The 17139-nt window shown below is 45.9% G+C and overlaps 2 protein-coding genes across 2 annotated transcripts; both read left to right on the top strand.

Annotated features, from left to right (window-relative positions):
• Window positions 1-8014: 8014 nt before the first annotated feature.
• Window positions 8015-8252, top strand: T265_06124 (hypothetical protein; the record flags this gene model as incomplete). The annotated part of the gene is made up of 2 exons (XM_009171310.1): window positions 8015-8032; window positions 8058-8252. The coding sequence occupies 2 exons, from the start codon at window positions 8015-8017 to the stop codon at window positions 8250-8252; spliced, it is 213 nt and encodes a 70-aa protein (XP_009169574.1).
• A 490-nt stretch (window positions 8253-8742) lies between these two features.
• T265_06123 (hypothetical protein) lies at window positions 8743-16134 on the top strand (the record flags this gene model as incomplete). Its single annotated transcript, XM_009171309.1, has 2 exons — window positions 8743-8928; window positions 15661-16134. The coding sequence occupies one exon, from the start codon at window positions 15715-15717 to the stop codon at window positions 16066-16068; it is 354 nt and encodes a 117-aa protein (XP_009169573.1).
• Window positions 16135-17139: the final 1005 nt, after the last annotated feature.

The raw sequence follows: 17139 nt of genomic DNA, 5'->3' as shown, positions 1-17139 counted from the left end.
CACCAGATTTTGTTCAAATGTAACGGCAGCGCTCTAACAAAAATTACGACACAACTGGCAATGCCGTTGACAAAAGATCAAAATTATACAGTAAATTGCTGGACCGTCCGATATCGTCACCAACAGCAGTCAAACGGTATTTAACGCTGATTCATCGATGCCATACGAACATGATTCAGTCGAATCTATGTCGTGAAGAAACGAATAAAGGTGGACAAAGAAGAGACATAGTGTCCGATATCCCAACAGCAGTCAAACGGTATTTAACGCTGATTCATCGATGCCATACGAACATGATTCAGTCGAATCTATGTCGTGAAGAAACGAATAAAGGTGGACAAAGAAGAGACATAGTCCTAGCCTACTACAATCATCCCGAGGTGACTACAACTCCAGACACCCAATCTTGATAGAAACCGGTAACAAGAACGCCGTTGACATCTAGTACCAGCCATATCTTGCAGCGCCTCCAAACTGGTGCAATGAGGATCACTCGGTCCCCATCCTGAAAGGTGAGTGGCATCGACAGCACCCAAACGTTTCGTAACCTCTTTCATACATCTCCGCAATTCAAGGGTTGGCCACCTCTCTCGTTCCGCAATTCCGAATTGGGCACAAAAAGCACGCTCTTCTGCAATACATGGCCTAAGCAACGCACCTTCTGGAGCCGGACACAATCCTCAATGAAAGTTCACGTCGCACAACCTGAAATTCGCCATCTAATGGCCTTGTTACGGATTTTCCAACATCAACCCACACAATCTATGGTCCTGAGATGACTGTCGAACATGAAAACTCTCAGTTCCGCTGCTCGAACAGGCCAAGTTTCACAGCCATACAACAAAATAGTCCGCACTGTAGCCTGATACATACATCTCTTGAGATTCAGGGATACAGCACTTTGACGCCATAGGTGTCTCGAATCAGCAAACGCAACCAGAGCCTTGCGAATTCGTGCACTGACCTCATCTGTTACACTAAAATCCAAAATAACGCAACTTCCAAGATACGTAAAACACCCCACAACTTCTAGTGCCTCCTGCTGGATTGTAAATGGCGTGGTCGATGACTGTATGTGCAAAGTGCACACCAAAGGACGGGATGGTTTTCGTCAGTCCATCCAAAAACACCTTCACCTTCTCCTCTTCGAAGACGAAAACAATGTCGCCCCTTCCCCCGAATACTCCAGATCGACAAGGTTTACATCGCAGGCTATTTCAACGAGAGGACTCGGTGATTAGAGCGCGAATTTACTGACCGGGAGGTCCGTGGTCCGAGCCCGTCCTCTGCATCTCGTCTTCACCTGCCTAGACTTGGGCAACAGGACAGTATTTAATTCGGGTGGAATAGAAGCTAGGCAACGAAAGGGTTTTGCAGCTGAACGATTTGAACACCTGGATTATGAAGACCTTGTAGCATTGGTCTCTTTATCTCATCGTCCACGAAATTACATAGGTGTGGACAGAGTGTGCACCCCTGACGGATACCGCTTTGCGTACGGAAGCTTCTGGAGAGCTCTCCATGTACTCTCACACGTGCAGAATTCTGATTATACATAGAACTTATTACGTTCACAAAATTTTGGGGCATTCGCTGAAGGGCAAGCTTGCCAAGCAGAACAGGCCGGTCAACCGAGTCGATTGAGCCTTGGAAGTCCAGTAATACTTAAATTATAGGTTGTCTGTACGTATGACGTTGGTCTAAAACCTGAAAATTTTGTCAACGCAACCCGTTTCAGGCCAGAATTCCGCTTGCCGCTCTTGAGTCAGTGTTTCACGAGCCATCATAATCCGATGAAGCTCAAGCGAGGCCAACAGCCTTGTTAAGACCGGGGCCAAGCTGGTTCTCTTGTGGTTACCACTCACTACGGGCCACTTTAAAAAGTGGGCACTATCACCGATTCGGTGCAGTTGTCTGGGACAGTTTCCTTTTCGTTGATGCAGCCGGTCAGAGTAGACAACCGCTGACTGAAAACTTGACCTCATTTTTTAGCAATGCAATGTAAGGAAAATTTATATTTTTGCAATTACATACACCTTGGTTTCAAATAGACATTGGTTGATTCAAACCAGACAATTGATGGTTTTAAGAAAGATTGTCCAGTGCTGGTTAGCTTGAATTTCGAATCTCTTGAAAAGGCCAGCAGCAAGAGTGATTTTGGGACAATGTCTTCGGAAGACAGCCAGACGATTTTCATCGCGAATGCATGAAAAACGTACAGGTCGTGGGAACACATACTACTCCTAGATCCTAGTTGGAATATCACTGCCCCCGCCCACAGAATATATACGTTCAAAGAGACTGTGGTGGTTCGGGCCTCGACTCCGAAAATATGGGCCACCAGAACTACCAGAACTAAAACTCAGACATATAGAAGCCCTCCGTTCAAAACGTAATTTCCCCATTCACAGCCCACGGGTCCAGAGCACGATTCACATTCTCGGGGCCGCTGGCTATCTATCCTTGCTCCCTCCCCTAAATATGGTCAGCATCTATCCTTTTGGAGAATCCTCCTCGCCAAAAACCATTTTTTCTTAACGAACTCCTCTGTCGTTCGAAATGTTGAGCTCCCCCGCCTCTTAAATGAAGTTCATATTCCTCATTCTACCTGCCACATTAGAACGCACTGTTCCTGCGTGGAAGAGGAAACGACCGGACCAAGATACTCCGTGGATGTATAGAAATACATACTAGGAAATGGGTTAAAAGAAAGCTTTAGTAAACCAAACAGAAAACGATAATTTGCACAAAAATGGTGTCGGGAACGCTTCAGACATCTTGAGCTGAGAGGCGCAAGATCTAAGGGATTGGATGGGCGGTGCAGTTCGCGACCGTTCTTACCAGAACGGACAAAGAATAGAAATCAGGTCGAGTTCGAAAAACGGTTAAAAATATGTCCTCGACATCTATGCTCTAACTAGTTTTGAGATGAATGTAACAGGTTGCAGGGCTTCTTGTCAGACCTACCGCCCTAGAAGTCGCCGAGGAGTACCGGGCAGCAAGTGCGTCAGGCTTGGAATTGTCAACAGTGCTGTGATGGTAGGCGTCTTTGCGTCACTGAACATGGATGTCATGACCCAATCTTGTCCTTGTCAGATAAGCGAACAGTCTTTTTGGGACCAACTGGAGTCTCCAGCCAGCGCGAGGTTGCAGCCTTTAAACTTTTCCTTTTATTATTATCGCCATCCCTGAGAGGTTCGCATAAGCTATAAACCTCAAGCACAGAGTTATCGTTGGTGCGGCCACAGAGAATTCAACCGGTTCCATCAAGAGCAAACACTACTCGTTGATCAATGGGAAACTCAGAGGATGTCTGAAAATGGTTGGAGCGTGCCAAGCTGTCAGGTCCCCTCCTTGATAGTAAGGGAAATTCCACGCATGACTGAGACCATAGTATGAGAGTGCCATCCAGTCAAGCAGACTTTCATATTACCGAGTTTAAGGTAAGTCAGTCTTTTCTACTTTCTGCCTCTAACGTAGGTTCACGCGCACAGAAACGAACCTTGATCCTTCTGAACCTAAAGTGTGGTTAACGCTGGGGTCCGAATGGTGAGCTAGGTCAAATATTTTACATCAGCCGACTTGGCTTTTTAACCGATCTGAGCTTTTTTGGACATACTAACGTGTTATCTCAATTTAGAACAAGACCTAAGGGACGGGCATCAAAGTTGGAAAGAAGTAGGAGGCGACCATGAGCCTACCGAAGGTATAACATCTGGGAAGGTTCTGATTTGGGCATGGTTATTTGGCCAGGAAATTCCCTGAGATCTTCAAGTGAATTGGAAACAGGTTGGTCACATTTGTGACTAGCTGAAATGTCTTGCAACACTGTGTCTGTTTCCCACGCTGCTCGCTGTGTTATATCGAAAGAAACGGTTGACTCAGTTAGCACCATACAGGCAAAGACCGCATCTAAGAGGCAAAGTGCCTTTATCCGCAATACCCTGCGAGTAAAACAAAAAACTTCACGCCAAGATGTTGCATTTTGTTTGTTTTATTTTGTGCATGAGCCAAAAGTAATCGAATCTGTGTCCATTTTTTGCACTCTGATTCAATTACTCTTCTATCTAACTGTTTGGCGCGCATTCGACTTTGAACTTGCCGTGCCATGGCTTCAGAATTGTCTTCGTGTGTATATCGATAGAATGGGTTTTGTATCCTCTTCATTTTTCCCGGCGTTTGACATGCGTTAGACGAATCAAGAACGATAACTACGTGGTATCTACGCTTCCGTCTAATAATAAAAGCATCAAGATTTTTTGCGTTCGGATGGGCGCACTACGTAGGCAGCAGGCAGCCTGCAGGACAAACGGAACGTCGAGGAATCCTAAGGAACTAGTAATATGAGCACGTTTTTCAGTTAAAAAAACAACACGTGAAGCACCAAAACTATACGGTTTCCGAAGTTGTGGCTTTAAGGGGAGTTAGTCTTCAGAAGATATATTGCCCATGGGACTTTATGTAAGTAAGCATAATTTCAAATTCTCTCCGGGAAAATCGGTCACGGGCGTTTGTTTGCTGGATACCACCCAGATTTAACAAATGGCGTTTTTGTTGAACAAACGTCAGCACAGCATATTTTAATTATAGTTCGTTTTCCATTCAGCGTGACAGTGTTAGAAAACTGCGTCATTGTGAGGGTTATCTCCGTGGATGCTCCCTTTTCCCAGATACGCATGACTAACCTTTGGATAGTATGGCGACAGGAGTCAATGTAGATAAATAGCAAGCGCGACGATAACATTCCCATTAGGAATGTGCTCCATGGAGAGAAAACACCATAAGCATTATTATGGCTATCAAGGGCATCTATTGCCGGTCACTGTGGGAACGATAGCCGTTGACCACTTATCGTAAATCCTGGGCCCTTGTCCATGTGCGACGCCGAAAACCAGGTCACACTTGTGCACGGTAACCAAGTCCAACGACCAATGGCGGCCCTTCACACTCAAAAATATGCGTGTTACCACTAACCTAGCCTGCCTATCCCAATCAACACCGCGCTATACATGCGTGTTTTCATCTGGCATGCGCCCGCCACAAGCTTACGAGAACCCTGTCCATTACGACGCGTTCAAATTTGCAATTCAGACTTTTCGAGTACATTGCGACAGTTCCTAAAGTAGGCGAGCGTGTTTGGAGTAGGGAGTACAATGTTTCGACTGACTCAATGCAGGCTTTTGCCTAATAAATGCTAAAAGATTACTATTAGTTGCGAGCACTTTTGGACTCCGTATTTTCAAACCCATGGCTTCTAAGTGAGCACGGTCCATGCTTAGGGTTGGCTAACGATGCCGCATATTTTGCGACCTACTATACTTCACCAGCTTATTTTAGTCGTTGGTAACTTACCGTGGGACGTCATACTAAGAGTAGGTTTTTCGAGGAGCCAACAAGTGAAGCCCGTCCTTCCAGAAGGTACGATTGGGTTTGAGAGGAACTTAATACTCATCACCACGGCTAGTGGTGCCTCCGAAGTGTGTTGTCGAGCCTTGTCCATCAATTTAGACGTTTCGCTGTCCGAGCTGTCATCTGCGGCAAGATGGTCGGTGGATGCGTAGCTAGAGTGAGTTCCGTCGGCGTACGCCGAAGTTTTTCTTGGAAAAGTTCGGATGCCTAATTGCATCGACACTGGAGATAACAGACGCATCCGCCCATCACCAAGGCCCTAGTTAAGTTCCAAGACCCGTTGAATGAAATAGTTGTTGGACGGCTGAACAACGACAGCCGCAAACCGGTAGTCTTGGTGAAGAAACACGATGACCTTCCAAGTTTGTTTTGACTAACGCAGGTTGAATGCCATCACCAAAAAGACTATTTCTTACTACCACGCGATGCTAGTACCTTAGAAGCCCCGGGAACGCAGCCCGGTTTAGCACTGGATTTGACCCCTGGCAAGTAGAAGAACATCCTGACGACCATTAGAAGACCGCTTTTGTGATCCCATCAGGCTTATATAGAGTTTCCAAGCCATTCACTTTGGATTAACCGGCGCCCCAGTCACATCCCAGTGTCTCATGTACGCCGATCTGCCTGGGCTAATTTCGGGTAAGTGTCTGGTCTACTTGGATGACATTATCTGCGCGGTACTACAGTCTCGGTGCACAACGCTAACCCAAGGCTTGACTTGGACACATTCAAGTGACTTTGAATAAAGTTGAAGCCGTCGAAAGGTGCATTACCTGAATAAAACGTGAGCTTTCTAATCTGGGACCACGGAATCCCATGTGATTCCGCCAAGATAGAACACATTCTAATAGAACTGGCTTCATATTACCATCTCCTTGTAGTTGGGGTCGTCAAGGTCACTGTGAGATTTTTATCCTCTCTGGAAACGAACACTCTTTCTGTTTCGTTCGAGAGACATGGCAAAGAATTAAAACAGCTCTGTGACTACTNTGGCAAAGAATAAAACAACTCTGTGACTACTTGCGTTCCATGCCTATCACGACATATCAGGATATATCACTGTTTGCTGGTGCCTTTATTTTCGCCACTGATGCGATCGAGAACGATATTCTTGAGATTGTGCCTCAGCGTTCAAATGACACGGTAGAAAGTGTCATCGCATGTGCGAGCCTACTTCTTGCTCATCGAGAGAAGCGATAGTGTACAACTGACAAGGAAAATGTTGGCGTTTGTAAAGTTCTTTCAACACTTCTGCCACAACCTTATGTGTTACAAGTTTCGGGTCCACGAATAGTTACTGTGGTTACAGAAACTTCCGCTACCCACGGGGCCGAATAGCCAGATAGCAAAGTATCTGCGATGATACGATTTCAAGAGCCAAGAATCGAGCGAGTGAATTACACGGAAGTTCAAAGCCTATTTCACGCCGACCTCTCTGCGATCACAACGAGTGTGCGTAATGCACGATTTCTCACGTGCCATCGATATCTTAACACGCACCGAAAAATGAGGAGTAGATCGCTGTTCAGTCTTCAGATCAAGAGTTTAAACTCATCTATCCTCGGCCGTTTCACGACCAACATCGGCCACCCAGTGTTAAAATGAAAGGCGTGGAGCAATCCACGCGCTGTCTTTGGGCTCTTTGGTCACAGCTGAGTGTGACTAGTGGTGTACTCTCCCACCAAAATGATCTTACATATTTGCGTCGTACTATGGTACCAACCACAGCAGTCGAGACATTTTTGCAGCACCTTCATAAAGAATTAGGTCATGCGGAACATAATAAATTGGAGAAGTCAACAAATCGGCGGTCTTGGTTGAAACGTGCGGCGTGATTTTGCCTCGTATTAGCAATGGTGCACAGAGTGTGGTCAAGGGAAGTTCGCAGACCAAGTGGGCGAGCACAATTGCAAACGATGAAAGCCGGGTTTCCAAACGAAATGATTGGTGTAGACATTGTATGGCCGTTGCCTTGGACGGATCGGGGTAATACATATATCCCATCGACGGTTGATCATTCCACGGGGTGGTGCGAGGCCATTCCTGTTTCAAAAGTGAACACCTGAACAATGGCCAGAGCTCCGTTCACCGGGGGATTGCGCGCTGGAGTGAACCCTAACACATTTACACTGACCAACATTTCAACTTCGAAAGCATCTTGTTCGAAGAGCTGTCACAAATTTAATATTAGGAAAACTCGCAATACGGCGAAGCATCTTTGGGGCAGTGACATGATGGAACGCGCAAATCGAACTTTGAAATGTCTGCTAAAAGTCCTTATTAACCACGAAAGGTATGAAAATTTGGATGCTAGATTACTGCGCTCTCTTTTGGCTTACCATGATACTAACCAGACATCTATCAGGCACACCCCATCACTTATGACAACAGGCCGGGAGATGCGAATATCTTTCGGTACACTTTTAGCTACCCTGGCACCGGAATCATTATACTCTTTGGTATTCGTGGAACGAATGCAAGCGGATCTCGTTCGCGGTCATGAACTGACCTGGAAACACTTGTGGGAAACCCAGAAATAAAAAACAATACCACGGCGGGGCTGCAAAGGATACTTTGTTCAGCCCCAGCGATAGGGATTGGTTGTATGAACCTGCTCCACTCGGTGGTTTACCGGCTAAGTTCCATAGGGCTTTGGAGGGACCCATTCCATAGATCAAGCTTTCACTGACGTAACTTGCTTGCTTATTGACCCCAATAAGCCTAACTGGTCCAACGAGGTGCACTCCACTTGTCTCAATTCGGCAAACATGATACCCGATGGTGCTGTGAATGGCGACTTGATTAGCGGGGGCTGGGGCTGGTCATTCGCACAATGCTCGTAGCTGCAAAATCACTGCAAGTGGAATAAAACTTTTCTGCGCCGAAATGATTCATCTCGTTGCCTGTGCGCTCGAAATACAATCCATTAAAATATACCTTCATATTTTTGCAGGTCGCCAAATTTAATTGTCCACGGAAACAAAAATAACCCTGGCAGAAAAATCTGGTGGAACACTTTCCTAGCATCGCTGAGAAACGGGCTGTGCAGATGAAGCTCAAAAGCTTGAACTGGTACCGTGAACCCAATCGCCTGTCTGCTTTAGTCCATCAGGAATACGTCATAGCTTTCCAAAACTCAATTCCATTGTGCGAATACTGAACGCCGGCTGGGGCTATGTAATGCGCTGGCATATGGCAGAATGTGCGCCATAGTTGTTTACAATCAATTTTTTCAATTTCAGAAATTACAGCGGTTAGAACATGAATGCATCCTTTAATACCATTGAAAGGAGAGCGAGAGCACTGGACTAATGGCCCTTTTTGTATGTTCATATGTTTGTACCCCCGCATTCTGCTGCTGTCATCCCCGACACGTGTTCTGGTGCTCGGAGAAAAAACCACCAAAACTACGTTCTTGTGCTTTTCTGTGGAGAGTTCGTGAAGGCTACCAACTTACCGATATATTCATCTGATACGCCGCATTCTTCTTTTCAGCGCAACCAGGCTGCTGGCCTCAAAGTATTGACACAGTGAATTTGGATAATTTTCATACACGCGGGCACATTGCAAAATGATTATTATTACAATCGCATTTACGGGGTCATCCCAGAATATTCCCTGAAGTCGTTGCAGGATCTTCGTGAACAGGCGAGAAGCGTCGAGCTAAAGATGCTCGATCACTATTGGCTGACATTCTGACCAATCAGGGCATAGCCGCGTAATGGCGCATCGGTCCTATTGGCGTCGATTGCGGTCATTATGTAGTGTACGTTGTCTGTCAGTTTGATTGATTCATATGTAAGTATTGGTGATGTACAACCTCGCTTACTGGGCTTTGGTTCACGAGCTTTGTTTCTGTTTTCCATCCACAGAAATTGTCGCGAACACCTGCTTTCGGAGAATCAGAGTCTCCTGGTGCTTCCATAGCGTGCATATTCCAATTACAATAACACCCCCTGTGTTGAAGGCTGTCCTCCGGACATCACTGTAGTATAGTATTTGTCAGTTTGGTTGATTTATATGTAAGGATGGGTGATGTACAACCCTGCTTACTGGGATTCGGCTCATGAGCGTTGTCTCTGTTTTCCATCTACAGAAATCACCGCGAACACCTACCTTCGGAGAATCAGAGTCTCCTGGTGCTTCCATAGCGTGAATACTACAATCACCACAATATTTAGGTGGTACGTACTGTCTTCGATTTGAGGGCATCCATGAATGATCGATTTTGAGCGTTTTCTGCATATATGCAGAAAAAAATGTATGGCTTCCTCCCGAGTCGGTAGGCGTGCATCAACAATAGTCCTGGTTAGCCGTCGTCAGAATGGATCGTGTTGGATGGAAAATCTCGGATCAACCGATACATTTTTACCGTGTCCTCTAGCATCCACAACCAACGCGTTCTTCCTAGAACGTCGTGTTGTTCCAAATTCCAGAGGTGGATAGAATCTGCCGTTGTGATTCATCCCAGGTTAACTTCCCAAAATAGGAATACTTGTGAAGTACTGCCATAGTCTAAAATCGTTCTTTATGTCATGGATTTCATCTAGGTTTTTGGACTACGGTACGTGAGTAAACTCTACTAAAACGAAAAACGCGACAGATGCGTACGTGGACTCATTATCCACTTGTTCAAATCGGCTGGGAACCACGGGTATCACCTGATTTCAGAATTCTGAGGTTAGTTAGTACCGAACAAACGACGCAGTAGTTTGGAGTTTAGAAATTGATTGCATTCGTTTCAGTGAAGCATCAGCAGAGAGGGAGCAATTCATCTGAGTCATTCCGGGTGTCAAACGACAAAGACCACTGTTGAGAAGTCTTGCGGTAGTCGACTACAGGATGACCAGATGGTATGCATTGCCTTAGATGGGCTTAAAGTCCTCTGCATTTGCGACAAGAAGAGATGTGCATCCACCCATGACAGAAATACGTGGACTTTTAACGTGTGGTTGCTCTGCCACAAAACACATGGAATATCAATGTTCTGTAATCAGGCCCACCTCGGAGAAAAATCGACCAAGGTATTTAATGTTCACATGTCCACGGGGCTGGGCAACCGACGAGCAGTAGTCCCATCGCAATTCGAGGAGACTTCATCGGTTCACACTGACGGCATCTCCTTGTTTGGTGACGAAACGTCTGCAATTCAATTATGAAGCTCGAAAGAAAGACCAACAACCGCCTGGTTGGCTACCAATGTATGCTTCCGAGCTATCAATATCCCATCATATTATCCACAGCCAAAAAAAGAACTTGGGAGTTAGCACACCATGATACGTCCCGCAAGTAATCGTCGCTCTGACAAAACTGGCACACCGTGGTATCTGGTTTGTAGCTGAACTACGACCGTTATCACAGCTATTCAACTACATATTTATCAAACTGGCCGCGCCCCAACAATTTACTCCTTTGTTACAAGGTACCAGCGGTTGAAAGGTAACGGAACATCTGACCAGGTGTTATTTGCCTAAACAGTGCCCTGTGCGGGGTAACCTTCCCTAGAATATGTGAATTTTAGTCACTAAAGAGATATCAGGGTATTATTTAAGGCTCATCACGTTTCTCATTGCATATCAATAGCATGGCGAATTGGAAATGGGTGTGTCAAATGCAGCTAAACTGACCGTGATGTGCTCCTCCAGAACTTGCGTGATTAAGCGAAGTAAATCTAACAGATCGTAACCTCCAACGGCGTTGTGGCGTCGAACTCAAATCGAGCACATTACCATCAGTTACAGATGGCACGAATCAACAACTAACTGCCGATCGTTTTGGAACACGTCTATAGATTCCGACCACGCGCTCGTCCGGAGCCGCTTCACCTTTCGTTTTCAGAGCCAAGTGACGTGTAGAAAAATCTGGCAACTGGGAGACTGGTAAATCCAGTTGCTAGACAAATTCGCCAGAATCGTCTTCCAAATGCTCCATCATTAGATGTGGATTCATACTTGGAGGAGATCGCCACCTGTTTGCACAGCGCTGGGAGTTTTCCTTGTGGGACGACGCTACCAGGCTTACTCAAGCAGTGGATATCAGATCGAACAATTGCACCGCTTTAACCTCGGAGACGTATCCCAGCCAGTCCCGAACATAGCTTGATGAGATGATATATCAGACCTCAAGTGAAATTGAGCGTGCGGCCTGACCTGGAAGTCTGTGGACAAGAAAGCCAAGGGAATGGAAGAGGCCTGGAAAGCTGGTAATACTCGTACATTATTTGAGCTGATTCGCGCGACCGGCCCCCGGAACCCACCTGTGAGCGAAACCATCAAGGATCAGAATGGAGTGATCATGTCAAATAGAGAAGAGCGCGTCGACCGTTCGGCCGATTACCGGGGCGAGTCGTTGATAGTGCCCACTTTTTAAAGTGGCCCGTAGTGAGTGGTAACCACAAGAGAACCAGCTTGGCCCCGGTCTTAACAAGGCTGTTGGCCTCGCTTGAGCTTCATCGGATTATGATGGCTCGTGAAACACTGACTCAAGAGCGGCAAGCGGAATTCTGGCCTGAAACGGGTTGCGTTGACAAAATTTTCAGGTTTTAGACCAACGTCATACGTACAGACAACCTATAATTTAAGTATTACTGGACTTCCAAGGCTCAATCGACTCGGTTGACCGGCCTGTTCTGCTTGGCAAGCTTGCCCTTCAGCGAATGCCCCAAAATTTTGTGAACGTAATAAGTTCTATGTATAATCAGAATTCTGCACGTGTGAGAGTACATGGAGAGCTCTCCAGAAGCTTCCGTACGCAAAGCGGTATCCGTCAGGGGTGCACACTCTGTCCACACCTATGTAATTTCGTGGACGATGAGATAAAGAGACCAATGCTACAAGGTCTTCATAATCCAGGTGTTCAAATCGTTCAGCTGCAAAACCCTTTCGTTGCCTAGCTTCTATTCCACCCGAATTAAATACTGTCCTGTTGCCCAAGTCTAGGCAGGTGAAGACGAGATGCAGAGGACGGGCTCGGACCACGGACCTCCCGGTCAGTAAATTCGCGCTCTAATCACCGAGTCCTCTCGTTGAAATAGCCTGCGATGTAAACCTTGTCGATCTGGAGTATTCGGGGGAAGGGGCGACATTGTTTTCGTCTTCGAAGAGGAGAAGGTGAAGGTGTTTTTGGATGGACTGACGAAAACCATCCCGTCCTTTGGTGTGCACTTTGCACATACAGTCATCGACCACGCCATTTACAATCCAGCAGGAGGCACTAGAAGTTGTGGGGTGTTTTACGTATCTTGGAAGTTGCGTTATTTTGGATTTTAGTGTAACAGATGAGGTCAGTGCACGAATTCGCAAGGCTCTGGTTGCGTTTGCTGATTCGAGACACCTATGGCGTCAAAGTGCTGTATCCCTGAATCTCAAGAGATGTATGTATCAGGCTACAGTGCGGACTATTTTGTTGTATGGCTGTGAAACTTGGCCTGTTCGAGCAGCGGAACTGAGAGTTTTCATGTTCGACAGTCATCTCAGGACCATAGATTGTGTGGGTTGATGTTGGAAAATCCGTAACAAGGCCATTAGATGGCGAATTTCAGGTTGTGCGACGTGAACTTTCATTGAGGATTGTGTCCGGCTCCAGAAGGTGCGTTGCTTAGGCCATGTATTGCAGAAGAGCGTGCTTTTTGTGCCCAATTCGGAATTGCGGAACGAGAGAGGTGGCCAACCCTTGAATTGCGGAGATGTATGAAAGAGGTTACGAAACGTTTGGGTGCTGTCGATGCCACTCACCTTTCAGGATGGGGACCGAGTGATCCTCATTGCACCAGTTTGGAGGCGCTGCAAGATATGGCTGGTACTAGATGTCAACGGCGTTCTTGTTACCGGTTTCTATCAAGATTGGGTGTCTGGAGGTGTAGTCACCTCGGGATGATTGTAGTAAGCTAGGACTATGTCTCTTCTTTGTCCACCTTTATTCTTTTCTTCACGATATAAATTACAAATGAATCATGGTTGTTGTTGTCCTCTCCATTGCGATAATGGTATGATTTGACAGGTTGTTTATGTCCATAACCTATTTAGCCATACTGGATAGTGTGCATACGATACTCATAGAGCCCCGAATACTGAGTTGTTAGTGGGTAAAGGTCCGGCTAATGGTCTATCCTTCCACCATGTTGGAAGACGCGTGGCTACTTGCTGCCTAAAAATCCATACCGCTTTGACGGCTCTACTCCAACATCTGCTGGCTTGTGGACGGGCTTTGGAAACTCAGACTCTAGTTAACGATACCTACTGTGGACACCCTGGCATCATCCGAGTCCACATATATCGGCAGTGATGCATCAATGCCAACACTGATGTTGCTGTCTTTGATGAAGATGATGATGACATATAACTGTGAATCGCGCAGCTACTACAAATTTCATCTCACCCCCAGAAATTGGTAAGTATCATAAGCTCTTCCTGTGCTTCGCGGGAGACACTGAAATATGTGGCAACTAATCGGTGTCAGTGACGTTCGTACTGTTCAGATTATCCAACAGTGTTGGAGATATTAGCACCTCGAATATTTGGTAAGCCACCTCTAGATCGCTGTTCCACTGTGGGGCTTTTTTTCTATTAGACTGACGTGTGTATGTCAGTGGGGCGTCATATTTTTCCCTTGTATTGCCTCAAGTGATTATTGCCAAGAATCCTGATGAAGAGGCTGAGTTGGTATTGATGTGCTGTGGGAGACGCAATATGAAGGAGCATGCGTTGAATAGCACCAACTGAATCATGGAGAGGGACTTTTAGTGCTGCATTACAGTTGATTGTGCAGAGAGCAGGATTAGTGTTCGGCTATATCAAAAGCATGAAGGCCGAAAAACGAAGCTCCGACTCAAATTTCGCCGGTGCCAGCCCATCTGACCAATTTGTGAGGTTTTGTGGGGTCCAGTGACTGACCACTTTGGTCAGTCACGCAGAGACTGGACCTTATCGTGATATGACGGTTATTATACCTCGGTGTCCCATTGGGCTATAATCAGGGTGTGCTTGCAACTGTCGCAGTTTCTTACCAGATTGATTAATGGTTGGAGGCCTGGTCAACACGGTCTCCTGGTGTGGCTACTTGGCGCTGATGTCATGCGCCAAAATCCACTGCTTTACGGTCAGTCTTGTGAGCCAAAAGCTTCGATCGAGCACCATAATCGTTTTCCTGTCCAGGCGTGGGCGCCCGAACAGTATTTCAGCCAGCTTACCTATCTGATTCGTAGGCTGGCCCAATGTCATTCTCCTTGTCCTATTCTTTTGTTTTCATTATGGGCCTTAATTCAAGTAAATTGACATGATTGTGCCATGGTGAAGCACCAGTGTTCTCATCTGGTGTTGCGGTCAAGATGCTTATGGAGACCACAGCGCTGTTGTTATCCATTCGTGTATTTTCAATCTTCGACAATTGTCGTATTTTCGTGATTTGTGGGTCCCCGCATTAGGCTCTGTTGGAACCTAAATATAATGGTAACCTGAGGTGACTAAAATACACGCAGTTGAACCCTCGGGCTTCAACTGCGGGTAGTGAATTTATAGCACCTTTGGATATGATTTATTAGCAACGACTTAGTAGTTGGAGCGCATGGTTCGAATCCAGCCTCTGTATCTTGGCTTCTCATGTCTAGGCTTGGTCAGCCTGGCAGTATTCTAGTCCTCGTGCATCCTTCGGGTTGCATGGCGGTTAGGCACCGAAAGGTCGCTACGATTCATGGATGTCTATTCTTCTTGCGGCACAAAACGTTTTTGAGGTCGGAAGTGTCAATAACAGCACCTCTCTTTGAGATGCACTACCGTTATGGTCGATGACCAAATTAGTGGATCGTATGCCAACCGCTAAGAAAGGCCAGAGCTTGGTCGTTGGAAGTGTCATCCCTTTTTCAGGACCTAGGCTCCATTGTTCAAGGCAAATCTCAGCTTGCCCTCCACGAATTTGTTTCTGGTTCTATAGAACTGTACGGCGCATGACCATAAACTTCTGATTGATGATGTGCTCCTTTTTAGCTCAGCATCAACGTACGCTTTTTAGGTGAGATTTACGATTAGCTTTACATTCTCATTAATTAAATTGACAGACCAAAAAATATGCGGGTTCATCGGATTAACTCTTAATGATTGCTTTATACCTCAGTTTGTGACCGGAACTACAGTACATGTTATGTACCCAGCTAACTCTATGTGGCCTACTTTCGGTTCAGTTTAGCCTGGTTGTAAATGATGGTGTGGCGTGCCATGCGCCTACGTCACATAAGTAATATGATATTCTTTATTTCAGAGTGCCAGACATTTCGCTTGATCGACTCCCTGGAAGCAGCAGCTCCACTGCATCATGGCTCTGCATACGGTCATACCTAGTGAGCTAAGGCAGTTGCGTGCTTGTCTGCTTTGTGGTCTAGTCAAGACGTTGAACCAATTCCAACTAAATGGATGCGAAAATTGTGAAGACTTCCTGAAGATGCAGGGAGACAGGGACAAAGTTTATGAGTGTTCTTCAGCAAACTTTGATGGTCTTCTGGCAATGATGTGCCCAACAGAGAGCTGGGTTGCAAGGTGGCAGATGATTGACAAACTCACTCCGGGAGTCTACGCAGCCAGCGTCTGTGGTTCCCTTCCTGATGATATCATCCACTACTTACGTAGCAAAGGAATACCTTATCGCTCTTTGGATAAAAGTGAAAAGTGACGGAGTGAGATGTACTTTCATCAGATAATTTACTTTCAACCTTGTTAATAAAGTTATGCTCCAGACGCGTTGTTCATGAATCGCCAAGTCTATATAGTTAATGGGTGCAATATTTTCACGGTTAATAGAGGCAGGCGTAATGATCAATCAACTTGCACCGTGGTTAGTATAGATTTACTTCATAGAAAACAAGGGTGGAAACAAAAATTTGCATACAACATGGAGTCTTCTAGTTCATTATTGTTAATTGCGTGTAAGCAGTGAGGCATCGGTGTTGAACACTGATGTCATGCTGACGATGAATTGCGTGTAAAAGTCATAGGAATGGTACAGTAAAGCGCATCGACGCTGATTTTGAAGGTGGTTCCCCTGTTGTGTCTGACCTACTCCATGCAGTTATAGCAGTCGGCCAAGAATCTGCCAGTGAATAAATAGCAGTCGGTTTCTACTCATGCTAACAGACTAGGTATTTCGACCGTTTATTAGGAACGGTGTTGACCGGTGAGAAAACGCGCTCGACGAAATGTTGGCGTTTCATCCGCAGTAGTCGCTTTTGATTGGTGATCAGCATTGCCTACGGTCGTGTTAACTACTGCTCAACTGCTGTACAATGAAGAGCATGCCGAAGCCGAACTACTGTGAGTTCTAAAAATAATTACTTGTTCCGATCACCCAACCACAACACATTAAACTAGCCAACCAGCGGACGGCGCAGTCATCCTACCCTCAAAAACGTCCTCATAAGGATCGGTCTTCTATTTCCCAGAAATTTTCTTTAACACCATCTCCAATGAACGATCAGCCTTGAGACTGACGCCTAACAAGGTCAGGTATGGTTCGCTAAAAGCACGTTTCATTAACACACGTGCTCTGTCAATAACTGTTTCATGGACATAGGTATTTTTCAACAACATAATTGCGGCCATGTTGAATGTGGCGATAATTATTGAAGCTGTGAATTTAAATCACGTATCTGTATCTGGTATCCACCAGCTGCATGCTACTTGGATGAGACTATGGATAACAGTGCGTTATTACTGAGAGATGTCTTACATGACGCATAGTGGCCCT

Source organism: Opisthorchis viverrini, assembly GCF_000715545.1.
Source record: "Opisthorchis viverrini unplaced genomic scaffold opera_v5_120, whole genome shotgun sequence".
Lineage (NCBI taxonomy): Eukaryota > Metazoa > Platyhelminthes > Trematoda > Opisthorchiida > Opisthorchiidae > Opisthorchis > Opisthorchis viverrini.
The sequence above is the reverse complement of the archived record's forward strand: the minus strand, read 5'-3'. Positions and strand labels throughout refer to the sequence as shown.